The sequence below is a fragment of the Nicotiana sylvestris genome, chromosome 2 (genome assembly GCF_000393655.2).
Source record: "Nicotiana sylvestris chromosome 2, ASM39365v2, whole genome shotgun sequence".
In the NCBI taxonomy this organism is placed as follows: Eukaryota; Viridiplantae; Streptophyta; class Magnoliopsida; order Solanales; family Solanaceae; genus Nicotiana; species Nicotiana sylvestris.
This window is the reverse complement of record NC_091058.1, coordinates 192,448,887-192,467,112: the sequence shown is the minus strand read 5'-3', so window position 1 is coordinate 192,467,112 and position 18,226 is coordinate 192,448,887. Positions and strand designations below refer to the sequence as shown.

The 18,226-nt window shown below is 41.2% G+C and overlaps 1 protein-coding gene across 1 annotated transcript; it reads right to left on the bottom strand.

Annotated features, from left to right (window-relative positions):
• Positions 1–493: 493 nt before the first annotated feature.
• Positions 494–7,964, bottom strand: LOC138886101 (uncharacterized). Its single transcript, XM_070167132.1, has 2 exons — positions 7,800–7,964; positions 494–691 (listed from the first exon to the last, which is right to left on the bottom strand). The coding sequence occupies exons 1-2, from the start codon at positions 7,962–7,964 to the stop codon at positions 494–496; spliced, it is 363 nt and encodes a 120-aa protein (XP_070023233.1).
• Positions 7,965–18,226: the final 10,262 nt, after the last annotated feature.

Genomic DNA, 18,226 nt, shown 5'->3' with positions numbered 1-18,226 from the left:
AACTTCAAAATTCAACTTTCGACATTTCAAGCCTAAATTAGCTACGGACCTCCAAAACATAATCCGAACATGCCCCTAGGCCCGAAATCACCCAACAGAGCTAACAGAACCATCAAAATTCCATTCCGAGGCCGTCTTCACACTGTTCCGACTACAGTCAAATTTCCAACACTTAAACTCTCATTTAGGGACTAGGTGTCCCAAAACTCTCCAAAACTCAAAATCATACATCCCGACAAGTCAAAATAGTAGAAATAAACACGGGGAAAGTAGTTAATAGGGGATCAGAGCATTAATTCTTAAGACGACCGGCCGGGTCGTCACATCCTCCTACACTTAAATATTCGTTCGTCGTCGAACGAGCATAGAGACATATCTGAAGTAGTGAAAAGATAAGGGTAACAACTGCACATATCCTGCTCGGTCTCTCAGGTCGCCTCCTTGATTGGCTGACCCCGCCACTGAACCTTCACTGATGCAATGTTCATTGGCCTCAGCTTTCTAACCTGCCTGTCCAATATTTCACCGGCTCCTCAACATAGGATTGATCCTTGTCCAACTGGACTGAACTGAAATCTAACATGTGCGATAGATCACCGTGATTCCTCTGGAGCATCGAAACATGAAATATCGGATGAACTCCTGCCAAGCTGGGAGGTAAGGCAAGCTCATAAGCAACTTTCCCAACAACCTGCAATATCTCAAAAGGACCAATAAACCTCAGACTCAACTTTTCTTTCTTCCCAAATCTCATAACGCCCTTCATAGGTGAAACCCGAAGTAGAACCCACTCTCCAACCATATAGGAAACATCACGACCTTCCGGTCCGCGTAGCTCTTCTGTCTGGACTGGGCCGTACGGAGTCTATCCTGAATCACCTTAATCTTCTCCAAAGCGTCCTGTACCAAGTATGTTCCAAATAATCTAGCCTCACCCAACTCAAACCAACCCACCCAGGACCTACACAGCCTACCATATAAGGCCTCATATGGTGCCATATGATGCTGGACTTGTCGCGCCCCCTTTTTTCTCGCGAAATCGGGTTTATGACATTTGGGAGGACAACTCGTTGCCTTTCGAGAATTGGGTTTGAAGTGAAGATCGCCACCTAATTATTTGAGTGCATTAGGACACTAGAGAAGGTTTGATTTGAACAACCAGAGATTGGGTAAGGGCTTGAAATTATCTCAAGGGAAAGGTGTTAGGCACCCCTCAAGATCCACTAGTGTGGTTCCCGGTCAAACTATTGTTATGACTTTAGTGAAAATAACACATAGGCAAATAAAGGCTTCAAATAAGAGGGAATTTTCATGTAATGGTTACAAATAAACAAAACTAAGAAAAAGGAACTAAAAGAATTGATTTTCTTAAAAGAAATGGTTTTAAAAAAATTAAAAGAAGCAAAGAAAACAAAGGAAAGGGGGGTACTAGGTTTATTAATAATATGGATCACCCCACACAACATCCGGTAATCAGTCCTCAATGAGGGGCTACCCGTGATGTTATTACGTGGTCATCATATCCATATCTACCCTTTCCCACCCTGTTAAGGTATTAAAGCGCGGAATGGTCTCGTTCACTCATTGCATGCTATTACCCACCCCAATCCTATTAGTCCTGGAGGCATTTAGGACCACTAATCCTAAAAGGAGGAGGTATTGGGCTTATTTGTGATTTCAAAAGATAAAATACTAAGGCGACAGACAAAAACACATATAGCAAGTTTGGGAAAGAATATAAATAAATAAAAGGGCTCAAACAGACCTCCTTTAAACCAATGAAAACACATAATGTAGCATGACTTGCATGTAATGTTTAAGGTCTGCTTAAAACTTAAAGGGTCGAGGTAGACTGATTTATTACATAGTTCAGATAACAAGCTCGAATCAGGCCTGCCTGCTGGTTGTAGCATATAAAATCTGATTCAGTTTATAAACTTTCACCCTATGGCTTGCCTAGGTCTTAGACGAAGACCCTATATGCATGATATCTATTGATTCCAGAAAGAATGAAGTAAACATGAATACATACTGGTTTAAGAAAATCATTTGTTATTAAATAAAGGAGAGTTTTAGCAAAATGGTTTTAAACTTATAAGCAAATGAAGCGGTTCAGATTCGATTGAAGCTCCTATAGGCATGCTTTCTATGTGTTGTCGATTTTGGACACTTTTACAGACATAGCGAGAGTGCAGAAATCCTATTGGCATGGAATCTAAATGTTGTAATTCGTTAAAGCCTATGAACATGATATCTAGATGCATTTAGTTATTTACGCCCTATAAACAGGTTTGCCTAGTGACAGATGTGTATGCAGGATTCGGATTTCCAGTTAACTACGAGCATGGTATCTATATGAAAGATGCAGAAATTTAACTATAGACAGGATATCCATATGAATGCAGAATGTTAGAAAACTATAGGCAGGATATCTATATGGGTGCAAAATTCCTTATAGGCATAGTATCTACATATGAAAGTGCAGAATTCCTATAGGCAGGATATCTATGTGATATGCAGAGATCAAAAATTCCCTATGAGCAGGATATCTACCCCTTTTACATACATAGTTAGTCCCCGCCTTTTTCACTAGCCATCCCTAATAGTTTATTACAAAGTTATTACAGTTCAAAAAAAATAAAGTAAAGAAAATACATCTGAAGTAGAAAATTACAACCAAGGAGAGCCTGATTCAGACTTCCTGTCTGAAGTATGAAGTAAACCAACTCCAAAGATCATGTTTCAAAGCCTTTCTACCACTTGGGTGTGTCAGAGTTCCCTAAAAGTTTCATAAGATCTCCGGGCAGTGATTACATCCAAATGTATCACCATATTAAGCCAAGGTGTAGTGTGGAAGGGCAAGCTCTCAGGTGTCCAAGTTCAGAGGGAACTCAAGGTCCCAAGGCAAGGCTCACAAGGGGGGGGGGGGGCAGAACTTAGGAACTAAGAGAGAGTGCAAGTGCAGAATTTTGAATCGGGGAAAGGGGAAGGGAAACAATACACATAGGGATATAGGGAATGGGGAGTTACAAGAAGTAAAAAGCAGGTTAGTGGGCATAACCCAACAATGGGAGATGCTGGCACACCCATAAGCCTACTGGAACACATTGTTTATAGGTTAGGATCTCATAAGGGATCAAGTTAAAACCATAGACAATAACTTGCATATTACCATGTTTTAAGCTGTAACTCAAAGCACATAAAGGGAAATAGGGAATAGGGATTCATAGTAGAAATAAGCAAAAGGAAATCAACATGCTAGTTTAAGTATTTAACTCTGCAGAAGTAGTAAAGTAGACATAGATGCAGAAAGATGTAAGTAAACACATTGTGGTGATGCTGAAGTTAAATTAGGACATACCAGTTTCAAAGAAACAAACAGGGAAAAGCAGTACTCTTGTGAAAGTCAGAATGTAGACAAGAAGGAAGAATTCTATTATGTGACAGTGAAAATTCAGAAGAGATTGTGAATTGTGAAGTGTCCGTTTGTGAAGAAAGGTCGTGCCTTTAATAGTGTGAAAGTCATGAGGAAACAATGTAAGAAAATATTTGAAGAACTGATTGTCAATCAATTACACAAGACCTCCCTTAATTAAGGGATTCAGATTCAAACGAGTATAAACCAATTAAGAAAAGAAATTAATGAAACACTTTGTGCAAAGTAGGGAATTAGGGGTGAATACATAAAAGTTATTTAAGGACAGGGTTTTAAAATACACGATTTGTGCAAATAAGGTAAGAAGATCAGTTAACAACTAGTAAATCAAAAGGGTCTGAGATTTTGTATGAATGAACCAAGTCAAAAAAGATGAAGAAGGGTTTCACTTAGGTCGCGTCACTGAGAAAATCAGTAAACAATAGAAAGAAATCAATCAGGCTATATTCAGAAGGAAGCTTGAACTAATTGCAAATTTGAAAACCATTTAGAGGAAAATTCATCATATATAAAGAGCATGTGAGCATGTTAAGTATGAAAGAAAACTTTCATGTCACTGTAAAATCAAGAGGAAAAACCAGTGTAGAAGAGTTTTTGTAAAAAGGTCAGAATCATAAGAAAACAAAGAAGTCCAAACTCAATTTAAAGACTCGAAGAGTTAGGGGTTCTAAAATAAAACCCTAGTTCAATCAAATATATGATCAAACCTGGCAGAACCCCCAAATTTTAGGGTTTCCACCTTGAATCAAGTACAGAGATGAGAAGACAAGTGGTCGAAGCAGGCTCAGAGGTTTTAGAGAAGAACCAAAACCTCTTGCATGCTTCTATCAACAGCAAAACTCATGAAAGCATGATATCAATGTAACAGGGAGAACATAGTATAAGCACTCAAAGAAAAATAGAGGAGAAACACTGATAGGAATAGTGAACATGCTTAAGAAGTTTTTCAGAAGAAACATAAATAGGTCTTAGTAGAAGGAAAGTAAGCAAGCTTAAGAACTTAGCGGGAAAGTACAGTAGGAGAAACATGTTGGAACATAGTAGAAGAAAAATACAAGAACATAATAGAAAATCATATGAGAACACAGTACGGAAAACATGGTAGAAGAACATACAACCATGGAGTATATAAAACATAGTAAAAAGAACATACAAGAATGGATTATAAAAAGTCAGTAGAAGAACATACAAGAACAAAACACAGTAGGAGAACATACGAGAACGTAGTAGATAAAAAACATTGGAGCACAGTAGAGGCAAATACACAAAAGAAAAGGGAAAGAAAGTCAGAGAAACACTTAAACATTTTTTTAGAAAACCCTAGATCGGAAAGAAAGTTTTTTTAAAAAAAAAGAAAGAAAAATTAGGGAAATCGTTTGAAAATTCAAGGAGAGCACAGATACACAACGAATCTAATGAAGAAGGGTTATGGCTTCCGAAGAACCCTAGAAATGAGAAAGGCTTTGAAAGGCCACCGATATGAGTCGGAGAGGTCAGAAGTAGGCGCACATAACCTTGGTACGCCGGAGCAAGGCCGGAGATGACCCCAGAACCTCGAATTGATAGAGGTCTGTGTTCACCCCTTCATGGTTAGGCCTCAAATCTTCAGGTATCAGGCGCGTGGGAGCAAGAGGAGGTGGGTATAAGACTTCCATAGCCTGAGAAGCCATGGATCCCGGTGGGTTTTAAGGAAGAAGTGATGGGAGGCGGCTAGGCTTAGAGAAGGTTAGAGAGTGTTTTAAGAGAGGGGAGGGTTTCAGAGGCGACTGGTTAGGTGAAATGATTTAGGGTTAAGGGGTGTTAGTGAATTAAAAAGGAAATGAGAGATTGTGGTCGTTGATCATTTTGATCAATTGCCTGGATTTAATGGGGGGCCGGGTGGGTTGAACTTAATTGGATCAGTGGAAGGTAGTTTAGGAATTGGTCCGATCCATTTGAAATTGAAATTAGGGTTAATTGGGGGGGTCAATTTGGGCAAAAATTTCAATAGTTAGGGCTAGTATTAAATAGCCACTTTTTCCCTCTTTATTTTAAATTAAAGAGTGAAACAAATCAAAATGATTTCTGGAGACAAATTGAAGGTACTAAATTAATTAATAATACACAAATATTAAATTAAAAATACTGGGATCAATTTTGTAATTATAAACGCAATTAAATCTTAAAATAAGCTAAAATTGCAATTTTGTGCAATTTAATTTTTAAATACTCAATAAATTTGTAAAAAAATGTGCAAAATTTACCTTAGCTATATTTTGGTATAAGTATGAGAATACAATAAAGGAGTTACCAAAAAATGATAATTTGGGAAATAATTATTTGTTTTTCTGATAAAATAAGGCGATAAATTGATTTAAAAATCCTTTTTAAATTTGAAAAATAATGAAACACTTGGACATGCTTATATATGCATACATATGATATTTTGAAAGTATTTTGCATAATAAAAATATATAGGGAAAAATTGGGTATCAATAGCTGCCCCTCTTTACCCGGGAAGGATGAAAGAGTTATCGGGTAAAGATATGATGGCCAATTTTTACCTAACGAAATGGTTTGAAAGGTTGACCGTGCCCTGGTTCCTAAGCTGCCTACATATCTCTGGTCTTATAGAATCAGGCCATATGTAGTTCAGGATCCGTCGGCGGACTACGCCAATGGAGGTTTTCCAAGAACGAACGGAATGTTTAAGTTGGGCTGGATGTTTAAGGCCTAATGGGGCTACGGGAACTGGAGCGGGATCGCTCCTACTGAGACAGTTGTTGCTCGCCAGTTTACCTACAAATAAACAATGTATTGCGTGGAAATTTAAATATGATGCAAGTTCCCATCGGACCATGGATGTTGTCTTCGGACGGTTAGGATGACGTCCTGGGCCATGAAGCGTATAGTGAAGGGTTCGCAAGCCATGAAATGATGCTCTCGGGCTATGAGAATGATGCATCCGAACTATGATGCCTTTGAATAATGATATGCAAAAGATAAAAGGGTTCCTCAGGCCATGGCATGGCATTCTTGGGCTATGAAAATGGTGCCTCCGAGCAATGACGCCTTTGGACAAATTGGCGATTTTTCAGCCCATGATGCAGTAGGTGGCGATCTTTCAGCCAGTGCAAATGTAAATAAGGTGGCGATCTTTCAGCCAATGCAAATGTAAATAAGATGGCAATTTTTCAGCCATGCAAGATGTAAATAAAGTGGCGATCTTTCAGCCGATGCAAGGTATAAATGCAGTGGCGATTTTTCCGCTGATGAAAAATGTAAATAAAGTGGTGATCTTTCAACCGATGCAAGATGTAAATGAAGTGGCGATCTTTCAGCCGATGCCAGATGTAAATGAAGTGGCAATATGTCAGCCATGCAAGATGGAGGTATAGCTTAACCTAGGAAGGCAGAATGGTAGCCTTATGCAATGCAGAGAATGCAGATGGAGACAGAGCTTAGTCTCAGAAGGCAGAATGGTAGCCTTATGCAATGCAGAGAATGCAGATGGACACAGAGCTTAGTATCGGAAGGCAGAATGGTAGCCTTATGCAATGCAGAGAATGCAGATGGAGGTAGAGCTTAACCTCGGAAGGCAGAATGGTAGCCTTATGCAATGCAGAGAATGCAGATGGAGACAAAGCTTTGTCTCGGAAGGCAGAATGGTATCTTATGCAGGAAGTAAAAATGGCAAATGGAAATAGAGTTTTCTTAGTTGATAGTGGATTGCTTGACCTACTGGAGACAAATCTTTGTCCCCGCTGGCTTTGCTTGACCTACTCGGTTTTGATCCGGCGATACCGTATATATCACTGGGGTAGCATTTCTAAACAAGACAACTTTAGTAATAAACATGCATGATTTAGTAAAAGCATAACATAAGTACATAATTAAGAATAGTTTTCTTTAGATGAATCGACGACTGCGACGTGGTACAAGACATTGCAACTTCTCTTGCTACGGAATTTTGAGGGTCCTCCACAAAATTCTGCCCCAATTTACTGGGTTGTTGCTTCTGACGGATGTTAATGATAAATGGCTGGAATCGACTTCGGAATATTGAGGGTCCTCCTCAAAATTCTGCCCCAGTTTCCAATAGCGGGGGAAATGGAAATTTTATTGAATTGTGACCGAACCTATAGGGCTGCCTATGTATCCCCTCTTAAACGGGAATCAGGTCAGGCGTAGTTCAAATTACATCATATAAGGAAAGCATAAAGATTACACATAGTATTGCTTGACTGCGTCTGAATTGATCGGCTTTGGCCAAACTTCTCTGTCCATTTCTGCAAGTATGAGGGCTCCTCCTTTCAGAATCCAGTGAACCATACATGGACCCTGCTAGTTGAGAGAGAATTTCCCTTTGACTTCATCTTGATACGGAAAAATTTTCTTTAACACCAACTGCCCCGGTGTGAATTGTCTCGACTTGACTCTTTTGTTGAAGGCTCTGGACATTCTGTTCTGATAGAGCTAACCGTGGCAAACTGTATTCATTCTCTTTCCGTCTATAAGAGCTAGTTGCTCGTAATGACTCTTCACCCATTTTGCGTCGTCGAGCTCTGCTTCCTGTATGATCCTTAAGGAAGGAATTTCTATCTCAGCGGGAATGACTCCCTCTGTACCATAGACCAGCATATAGGGTGTTGCTCCTATCGATGTGCGTACTATGGTGCAGTATCCCAATAAAGCAAATGATAGCTTCTCGTGCCACTACTTATGCTTCTCTATCATTTTTCTTAGTATCTTCTTGATATTCTTGTTGGCGGCCTCTACGGCTTCGTTCATCTGAGGTTTGTAGGCTGTATAATTCTTGTGTTTCATCTTGAAGGTTTCACACATAGATTTCATCAAATCACTATTGAGGTTGGAGCCATTATCAGTAATGATTGACTCTAGAATTCCGAACCAACACACGATACGGTCGCGGATGAAATCTGCCACGACTTTCTTAGTCACTGCCTTGCAAGATACTTCTTCAACCCATTTGGTGAAACAATCAATCGCTACTAGGATAAACTTGTGCCCGTTTGATACAGCGGGTTCGATTGGTCCGATAACATCCATTCCCCAGGCGGCGAACGGCCACGACGAGCTTGTTGGATTAAGCTTATTTGGAGGCACCTTTATCATGTCTGCATGTATCTGGTAGCGGTGGCACTTTTGGACATACTAGATGCAGTCTGTTTCTATAGTTATCCAAAAGTAACCAGCTCGAAGTATTTTATTTGCTAAAACAAAGCCATTCATATGTGGGTCGCAGGTCCCTGCATGAATTTTCTCTAATAGCCTGGATGCTTCCTTTGCATCGACACATCTTAGTAATCCCAAATCAGGAGTCCTCGTGTACAGGATTCCTCTGCTGTGAAAGAAATTGTTGGATAACCTCCGAAGCGTGCGCTTCTGAGTAGCATTTGCGAGTTCTGGGTATTCTCCTTTTGCCAAGTATTCCTTGATATCATGAAACCAAGGCTTTCCATCTGCTTCTTCTTTGAAATTAATGAGCACAGTAAGCGGGCTGATCATGGATCTTTACCGAAATGGGATCAATGAAATTCTTGTCTGGATATTGTATCATGGATGATAGGGTAGTCAGTGCATCGGCAAATTCATTCTGGACCATGGGAACATGCTAGAATTCTGTCTTTGTGAACCTCTTTCTCAACTCATGTACGTGATGCAGATAAGGGAGTATCTTGGCATTCTTGGTCGCTCATTCTTCTCGAACCTGATGTATAAGCAAGTCTGAATCCCCAATTACTAGCAACTCTTGGATGTTCATGTCAATGGCCATTTTGAGCCCTAAGATACAGGCTTCGTACTCGGTTATGTTGTTGGTGCACAGGAACCTAAGTTTGGCAGATACCAGATAATGCTGACAAATTTCTGATACTAGGACTACTCCTATGCCAACTCCTTTGAAATTTGCTGCTACATCGAAAAACATTCTCCAACCGTCATAGGATTCTACAATGTTTTCTCCTATGAATGATACCTTAGATGGATCCAGTTCTATCCCTCGGCAACTTACAATGAACCCAAGTAGTTTTCCGGCAGGAACCCCAAATGCACATTTCTCGGGATTCAGTTTTAGGTTGTATCTTCTCAATCTGTTGAAGAACTTACTCAAATCTTCCATGTGGTCAGTGGCTTTCTTGGACCTTATGATGACATCATCTGCATACACCTCAATCTCCTTGTGTATCATATCATGGATGATAGTATTCATGGCCCTCATGTAGGTGGCCCCTGCATTATTTAACCCGAATAGAATCATCTTGTAGTAGTACATCCTTTACGGCGTAATGAAAGCCATTTTCTCAACATCTTCTTCATCCATCCAGATCTGATGATATTCAGCGAAGCAATCTTCAAATGATTGCAACTCATGCTTGGCGCAATTATCGATCAGGATGTGTACGTTCGGCAAGGGGAAGTCGTCCTTTGGACTGGCCCGATTGAGATCCCGGTAGTCGACACAGACTCTGACCTTCCCATCCTTCTTCGACACTAACACAATATTGGCTAACCATGTCGGATATTCTACTACCCTGAGGACCTTAGCTTTGACATGCTTAATGACTTGTTCCTTGATTTTCAGACTCATGTCGGGTTTAAACTTTCTGAGATTCTATTTTACTGGTGAACATGTCGGATGAGTTGGCAGTTTGTGGGCCACAGTAGATGTGCTCAAACCAATCATGTCATTATATGACCAGGTGAATATGTCCTCATATTCCTTCAGAAATTCTGTGTATTCTTCCTTTTCTAACGGTGACAAATGAACGCTGATCCGAGTTTCTTTTGATATTTTCGGCATCTCCCAGGTTAAAAATCTCGGTCTCGTCTAGGTTGGACTTAGGTCTGTTCTCAAAATTTTCAACCTCTTTAACAATCTCTTCCGGTATATCATTTTCCTCTGAATCTATGTCCGTTTGTTGCGTTGTCTTGTTGTATGTCACAGCCATAGGTTCATCAAGATAGGCAATAGTAATGTTGTATAAGTAACATAATGAGAGAAAATAATAAGAGTAAGATATGTAAGGAAACCGAAATGCTTTAATAAATTTCATAACTGTTTTGAACATTGGACGATCTTATTGTGAAAATTCAAAAATGTGAAATGAAAATCAACTAGTAAAAATAAAAGAAAGTGCATGATGCTTTGTTTAGCCTTGCTACCCCGAGGCTTTTTGAGATCTAGTGGTTCTGCTGGTCCAATTGTTGAGGTGTGCTCCTCGTCTTACGACCTGTATGGAAGGGCCTTCCTTCCCTTCTTCCTCGAAAATGACACAACAATCTATGTCATCTTCTTCTAGGAACAAATTCCTCACTGCTGCCAGTGCTTCCTCTTCTTCTGACCCATAGATAACATCGGCCGGCTGGAAAGTCTGCTCCAAATGTGGTATTGGCTACTCCAGCGGGTAGTATGGGCCGTTCCATGGTGGAGACCAGTTGTTGAATTCCTCCCAAGTATACTCGTATCCCAGACCGAAAGTGGTGCCATGTTTCTTCAGTTTGATCGGCTTGGCGATTCCTTGGAGGTTCTTGCCAAGTCCCTTTCTAGGCTCATATCTGCTCCAGTTCAATATGCTTTCAATTTTATTGTCCCACTATTTGTCTTTGTCAACGACGTTGACTCGCTCGATGTGGTGATAGGTTTCCCCACCTATCTTCCTCCTTCCTCCAATCGCTGGGATGGTTTGGCGACTGTATATGGGATTGCTACAGTCGTCGTGAATGATCATCTCTTGGTAGTTCCACTCAAATTTCACCGCCTGATGCAGTGTTGACGCTACGACCCTAGCGGCATGAATCCACGGTCATCCCAACAACAAGTTGTAAGATGCCAGCACGTCTATAACCTGAAAATCAATGTCGAACCAAGTAGGCCCCCCTTGCAAACACAGGCTGATCGAACCAATAGTGGATCTTTGGGAACCGTCGAAAGGTTTGATGTTGATGGCCCCATCCTTGACCTCATGCAGACCCTTTTTCAATGTTCTGAGTGTTACCAACGAACAAATATTGAGGCTGGACCCTCCATCAATAGGACCCTAGTGATAAAATAATCTTCGTATTGCACGGTGATGTGCAACGCTTTGTTGTGACTCAACCCTTCTGGTGGCAGCTCATCTTCATAAAAAGTGATCTTGTGATTTTCCAATACCTGCCCTACCATGTTTGCCATTTCTCCTCCAGTGATGTTGCTTGATACATATGCCTCACTCATCACCTTTAACAAGGCATACTTATATGCATCGGAACTTTGCAGCAAAGCAAGGATAGAAATCTGTGCCGGTGTTTTGTTCAGCTGATCAATGACGGAGTATTCCTTGGCTTGTATCTTTCTCCATAGATCATTGGGCCCAGTTTCAATGATGGTCGGCCGAACAAAGGCCTGCTTACTTGACTCAGCTAAATGCTCCGGAGTATAAACCCTACCGATTCTTATCATACCCTGTACCACAACTATTTCCCCGAATTTAGCTTTCACTTTCCTTCTTGCCTCGGCTGTGTAATCCCAAGGTATGGCATTTGTATGGAACGGTGTTACAGCCGACATTGCTACTGGGATGGGCACCTTTACTCCGAATAGAGCATGTGTTTTGGAAGGTAAAATAGTAATTTCAAACGGTGTGTGTGCATTTGCTGGAGACCTAAACTCAACTTCAATTAGTGTTGGAGTCTTTGTAGGGGTGGTGCTTCAAATTCAAGTGGTACAGACATGTTTACCTCGGCATCCCCATAAGGCTGAGTCTGGACTACAATCAGATTGAGGGTGACTATTGGCTTCTTTGGTTCATCACCTTCTGTGATTAAACCGATCGATCCCTTGGGATCCTAATCATCCTCTATTTCAATCATGTGAACACATCCACCCTTATGGTCCGGCAGAGGGTTGTTGCGGATGTTCGAAGTAGGCTCCTTTGCTGTAATGATCTTGTTATCGATCAGAGTCTGGATCTTATCTTTCAAAGAGCGTCATTCATCAATGGTATGTCCCTTCATGCCAGAATGGTATGCACATGATTTATTTGGATTGACCCACTGAGAAGGGTTTTTAGGGGTTATAACAGGGCTAAGGGTGACATAACCAGAAGCATTGAGCCTTTCGTATAGTTGGTCGATCGGTTCAGCAATGGCAGTATACTATTTGGGGGGTCTGCGATCGAAATTTGGTCGAGGTCTAGGAAAGTTTTGATGTGTGGGAGGTGATTGATAGTGGGATGGCTGAGCATTTTAGGTTTGGTAGACATGTGCGGATTGGGAATATCTGGGTGAAGAAGGTTGATATGTGGGAGGTGGGGGTGATTGGTAAGTAGGTGGTGGAGTTTGGTAAGAGGGTGAGAGTGCTTGGTAATTCGGGGTAGGCTGATCTATGAGTGGAGGTATCAGATAGGCTTGGTATTTGATAGGGGATTTATCTCTTTGTGCAACCATTACGGCACCTACGTCCCTTTTCTTGGACGTACCACCAGGCTGTAAATCCTTATTGGTAGGTTGCAAGGCTTCAAAGTTTGTAACCATAACACTTTTGATGCCCTCTTCAATCCTTTCACCCAGCTTGATAATGTCGGAAAATTTCTTGCTCTCAATCAACATCAGCCTTTCATAATACTGCGGGTCTTGAGCCCAAATGAAAAACTTGTTCATTTGTTCTTCTTCTAAAGTAGGTCTGACCATAGCAGCTTCTGATCTCCAACGAGTGGCATACTCACGGAATGTTTCCGCAGGCTTCTTCTTTAAGTTCTGCATGTAGAACACATCTGGTGCATTTTCTGTGTTGAACCTGAACCTGTCCATAAAGTCGGATGTCATACTCACCCAATTCGACCATTCATTTGGGTCTTTGCTAATGTACCAAGACAGAGCATCTCCCTTCAGACTCCTCATAAAAAGCTTCATGCGAATCCTTTCGTCTTTCCCTTCTTCGACCAGCTTGTTGCAGTATGTTCTCAAGTGGACTCTCGGATCCCCTATACCATCAAACATTTCGAACTTAGGAGGTTTGTACCCCTCGGGCAGTTCGACATCCGATTGTATGCAAAGATCTTCGTAGTTCAACCCATTAGTCCCCTTACTTCCTTCGACGCCCTGAATTCGACTAATCAATTTCTTGAGTTTCGCAGCCAGGTTCCTGATGAGTGAGTCTTCATCATCAGACCCAGGTGTGCTTGAGTCAGGTTGGGGGGAGTGGGGCATAGTTTCCACATAGATGGGGGTGGTATGGTGGAAATGGTCATTCGTGGAATTCAGAGGTTCTTGGATGAGCAATGGAGTATTGCTGGATGGGTGGCATGTATTGCAGTGGTGGTGAGAAGCGGGATAGTTTTGTGATTTTGGGATGTTTTGTGGACGCGTGGGGTTTGGAGCATTTGGAAAATTGATATATGGAGTGGTGAGGGAAAATGACAAGTTTGCCAGATTCCGAACCTGATCAAGTTCCTCCTAAAATTTCAACAGTTTTTGCTCGAGTTGGGACGTGTTTTGTTTGGAGACCTGAGCATTATGAGTGACCTCTAACCGTTCAGTTGAGTTTTCCTTTCTGGTGTTATTCAAATTCCATCTTTTCTTTGTTCCTGCTTATGATGGGACTTGGAGGAGGAGTGGGTGGAGGCCCCTTTGATATGATGACGATGCTAGAGTGCACGAACTAATCTTTGGGGAGGGGAGTAAATAAACAAAAAGTAAAAACAAAAAAGTAACAAATTAGTGGGGATTATAAGAAGGTGTTGCGATATTTAAACACATAGTGCAAGAATGTAAACCGCGTCCTAATTTAGGAGCCTCATTGTGCCCGAGGTAGGCCTAGCGACAAATTGATTTGGAGAACTTAGAATGATAAATGCCTTATTTTATTGATAAAAGGTAGAAGAATCCCGAAACGACACTAAGTAACGAGGAATAAAATGTCACTAGTGGCCATTGGCCTTATTACATTTCATAGGTGCGCCACCACTCATAGGCGGCTCCTCAAAGCTGGAAAGTAGTGGAGGAAACCACGCTCGATCCTGATATACCCATGGTACGGAGAATACGGTAACACACATCTAGAAATCCTAGAGCATCATCTGATGCTAGACCACTAAATATAGGAGGCTTGTACTTCTTGAACCTCTCAAGCCTCAGCTGCTCGTCCTCAGAAATCGCTGCCATATCCTCGGGCTGATCTCGGACTACAAGCTGTAAAGGAATAATCTCAGGGACCTGCTCAACATTCACTGGCTACTCAGGAGTGCGGGTGGCGGGAGTTTGTGCTCCTCCCTTGGCCTGATATATAGCTACAGCAAGAGGAAGCAACCATGTCTGAGCCAAAGTGGTGTACATGCTCATGGACTATGCCAGAGTCTCCTGAAGTTTTGGAGTAGTAGTAGTAGTAGGCGTATCAGGTGCCTGGACTCCGGCTGGAACTGTTGGTGGTACCTCAGTGGCAGCTCGCATAGGTGCTCTGGCTGCACCACGTGCTCATCCTCGGCCTCTACCCCAGCCCCGGCCTCTATTGGCTGCAGTAGCGGGTGCAAATGCTTCATCATCTCGAGTAGCGCATGTCCTCACAATATGTGAGAGAATAGAAGACAGAAGTTTAGAATTATGACATTAAATCTCGCATGACAAGGAAATCAAATGAAGTAGAAATTTTCCTAATGGTTACATAGTCTCTCAAATATAAGTAGAGATGTCTCCGTACCGATCAGCGAGACTATAATAAACCGGCATGTGATTCATGACACCTATGAACCTAGAGCTTTGATACTAACTTGTCACGACCCTAGTTCGCCCTCCGTGAACTGTCGTGATGGCACCTAGTCTCTACGACTAGGTAAGCCTAACAAATGCGAAAAATAACAAAGCTTGCGGAAGAAATAATAAAAAGCCAAAATAACCGAATGAAACAGTATTTAAAATACCGCTCAGCATATACAATACAACTTCTCAAAAACTAACAACATTTCCTAAAGCTCGGAATCTCATGAAACCACAAGCCTTGGAATGTTTACTAGTGTCTAACTCCAGAATATCTAACAAGGAAAAGAAAATACAGAAGGGCTAATACAATAGGGAAAGTAGAAAGTGACTCCTTGGTCTGCGAACGGGGCAGATATACCTTGAAGTCTCCGAAACAGTCGCCTCGTTTCAAGGGTGATAGGACTGAGTCAAAGTACCTAGATCTGCACATGAAAAACATGCGCAGAAATGGCATTAGTACACCACAGCGGTACTTAGTAAGTGCCAAGCCTAACCTCGGTCGAGTAGTGACGAGGAAGGTTAGAGCCCTACTAAGGATAAAATACATATAAAGTTCGATAGTGTAGAACAGAACAATATAAATAAGTACATCAGTAAAAGTAACACAACATATAAAAGGGCAATAACAACTATTACAGAGGCAAGGTAAACACAGAAAGCAATAACGCTATGCACCAAAATAACAATCGGGGATCTCCTAGGATACCGTCTTATAGTCCCAATGATACATATCCAATGGATCTCTAGGGATCCCGTCCAGTAGTCCAACTCATAGTGCACGGGGATCTACCAGAATCCTGTTCCGTACGCCCAAATGTAAATACCTAGTACTAGGGGAATCTACCGGGTGCAATCCCGTAGTTCCATATAATTGTGCAGGGGAATCTACCGGAATCCCACATCCGTAGTCACAAATAAATAGACAAGGGGGAGCTACCGGAATCCCACATCTGTAGTCCCAAATAAACAAAGAAGGGGGAGCTACCGAAATCCCACATCCGTAGTCCCAAATGTAATTACATAGCAGCATCAGGAAAATATTTAGAAATGTCAATTTCATATCAAGCCTAGCATGCTGCACGGAATTCAGGTAAAGCAGTTTGAGCAAATAAGGCAATTAAAACACTTAGACATGCTTTCCTAAGCTAACAACAGGCTTTAAATGCAGATAATATAAATAGGAAAAGAAACATACTAGTAATTACTTAATGAAAACCAGATTTTCAAAAATTAGGATAAGTACACACTCATCACCTCACGTACAAGGCATTTCAATTAACAGTAATACCAAATCCTATGGGGATGGTCCCCCACACAAGGTTAGGCAAGCCACTTACCTCGAACCAGCTCAAATCAATCCAAAACCACGCTCTTGCCACGAGTACTCGACTTCAAATCTATTCAATTCAATTGCATAATGTAAATGACACTTCAAGTAACTGATTCTACAAAGAAATTGTAAGCTAATACGTGAAATTAGATAAAATGACCAAAATGCCCATTGGGTCCATGTCTTATCGGGTAAAATTTACATTTCCAGAACCCTCACACTCTCACGAGTTCAGTCATATTAAAAGTACCAAAATCGAACCTTAAATGGTCCCTCAAATCATCACTCAAAGGTCTCTAATTTGTCAAGCCCTAACCACAAATTACCACTAATTTTCCTTAATTTTTCATGCTTATACTAATAAAAATCACTCCAATAACGAGTTTAGGGAAGAAAGACCTTACCCCAAGAACTCCTTAGAAAATCCCTCTTGAAAAATGCTCCTCAAGCTTCTTCCTGTTTGAAAAGAGGTGAAAATAGGTAAATTTCGCGAAGGCAATTATTTATATATTTCTGCCTAGTTAATCTGCTTTCGCGGCCCTGGGACCGCATCTGCGGTACCGCTTCTGCGAGGACATGGTCACATCTGCGACTTTTCACTTAAAGACCAGCTTCCGCACCTGCGATTACCCATTTGCAGATGCGGTACCATTTCTGCAGTAAGTCTCCCACATCTGCAGACCCTGCTGATCCTCTCCAATTCCGCTTCTGTGATTGCTCTGCCGCTTTTGCTGCTCCGCACCTGCAGGACCCAACCGCAGGTGCGGTTATGACAGATATAAGCAACTTCAGCTGCTTCAAACCACTTCCAATTCTTTCGACAACCATCCGAAATAATCCCAAGGCCTCCGGGACCTCAACCAAAAGCACAAAAAAGTCTAATACCAATGTCCAAACTTATACCAATTCTTAAAACACCTAAAACAATATTGTAATGACGAATCAACCACAGATTCAAGCCTAAGAACTCCAAAACTCTAAAAATATGCTTTCGATCAAAAAGTCTATCAAACCTCGTCTGAATGACCTGAAATTTTGCACATATGTCACATTCAACACTACAAAGCTACTTCAACTTTCGGAATTTCATTCTGACCCTCAGATCAAAATCTCACTATCGAACAGGAAACTTCAAAATTTGACTTTCGGCATTTCAAGTTTAAATTAGCTACGGACCTCCAAAATACAATCCGAACATGACCCTAGGCTCGAAATCACCCAATGGAGCTAATGCAACCATTGGAATTCCATTCCGAGGCTGTCTTCATACTGTTCCGACTACGATCAAATTTCCATCACTTAAGCTTTCATTAGGGACTAAGTGCCCAAAAACTCTCCGAAACTCAAAACCGAACATCTCGGCAAATCAAAATAGCAAAAATAAACACGAAGAAAGTAGTTTTAATTCTTAAGACGACCGGCCGGGTCGTCACAAGCATATGCGAACGCATAGTGTATTTTCTGGGCAGTTCTGGGCAAAAGTGGAATTTTACGTTTTGAATCCCCAAACCCTTTAATACACGAGATACCAGATCTTTGGGAGATCTTTGGCTTATTTTCAGTTTCAAAAACACTAGAGATAACAAGGTGGAAGCTAGGGCTTTGCACACACACTTTGGTTTTGAAGATTTCATGCTTGTGGTTAAGGATTTCTTACCTATTATGTTTATTTCTTCATTTCCTTGCTTTGTATTGAATACTTAAGTGTGTAGTATTTATTTCCAACA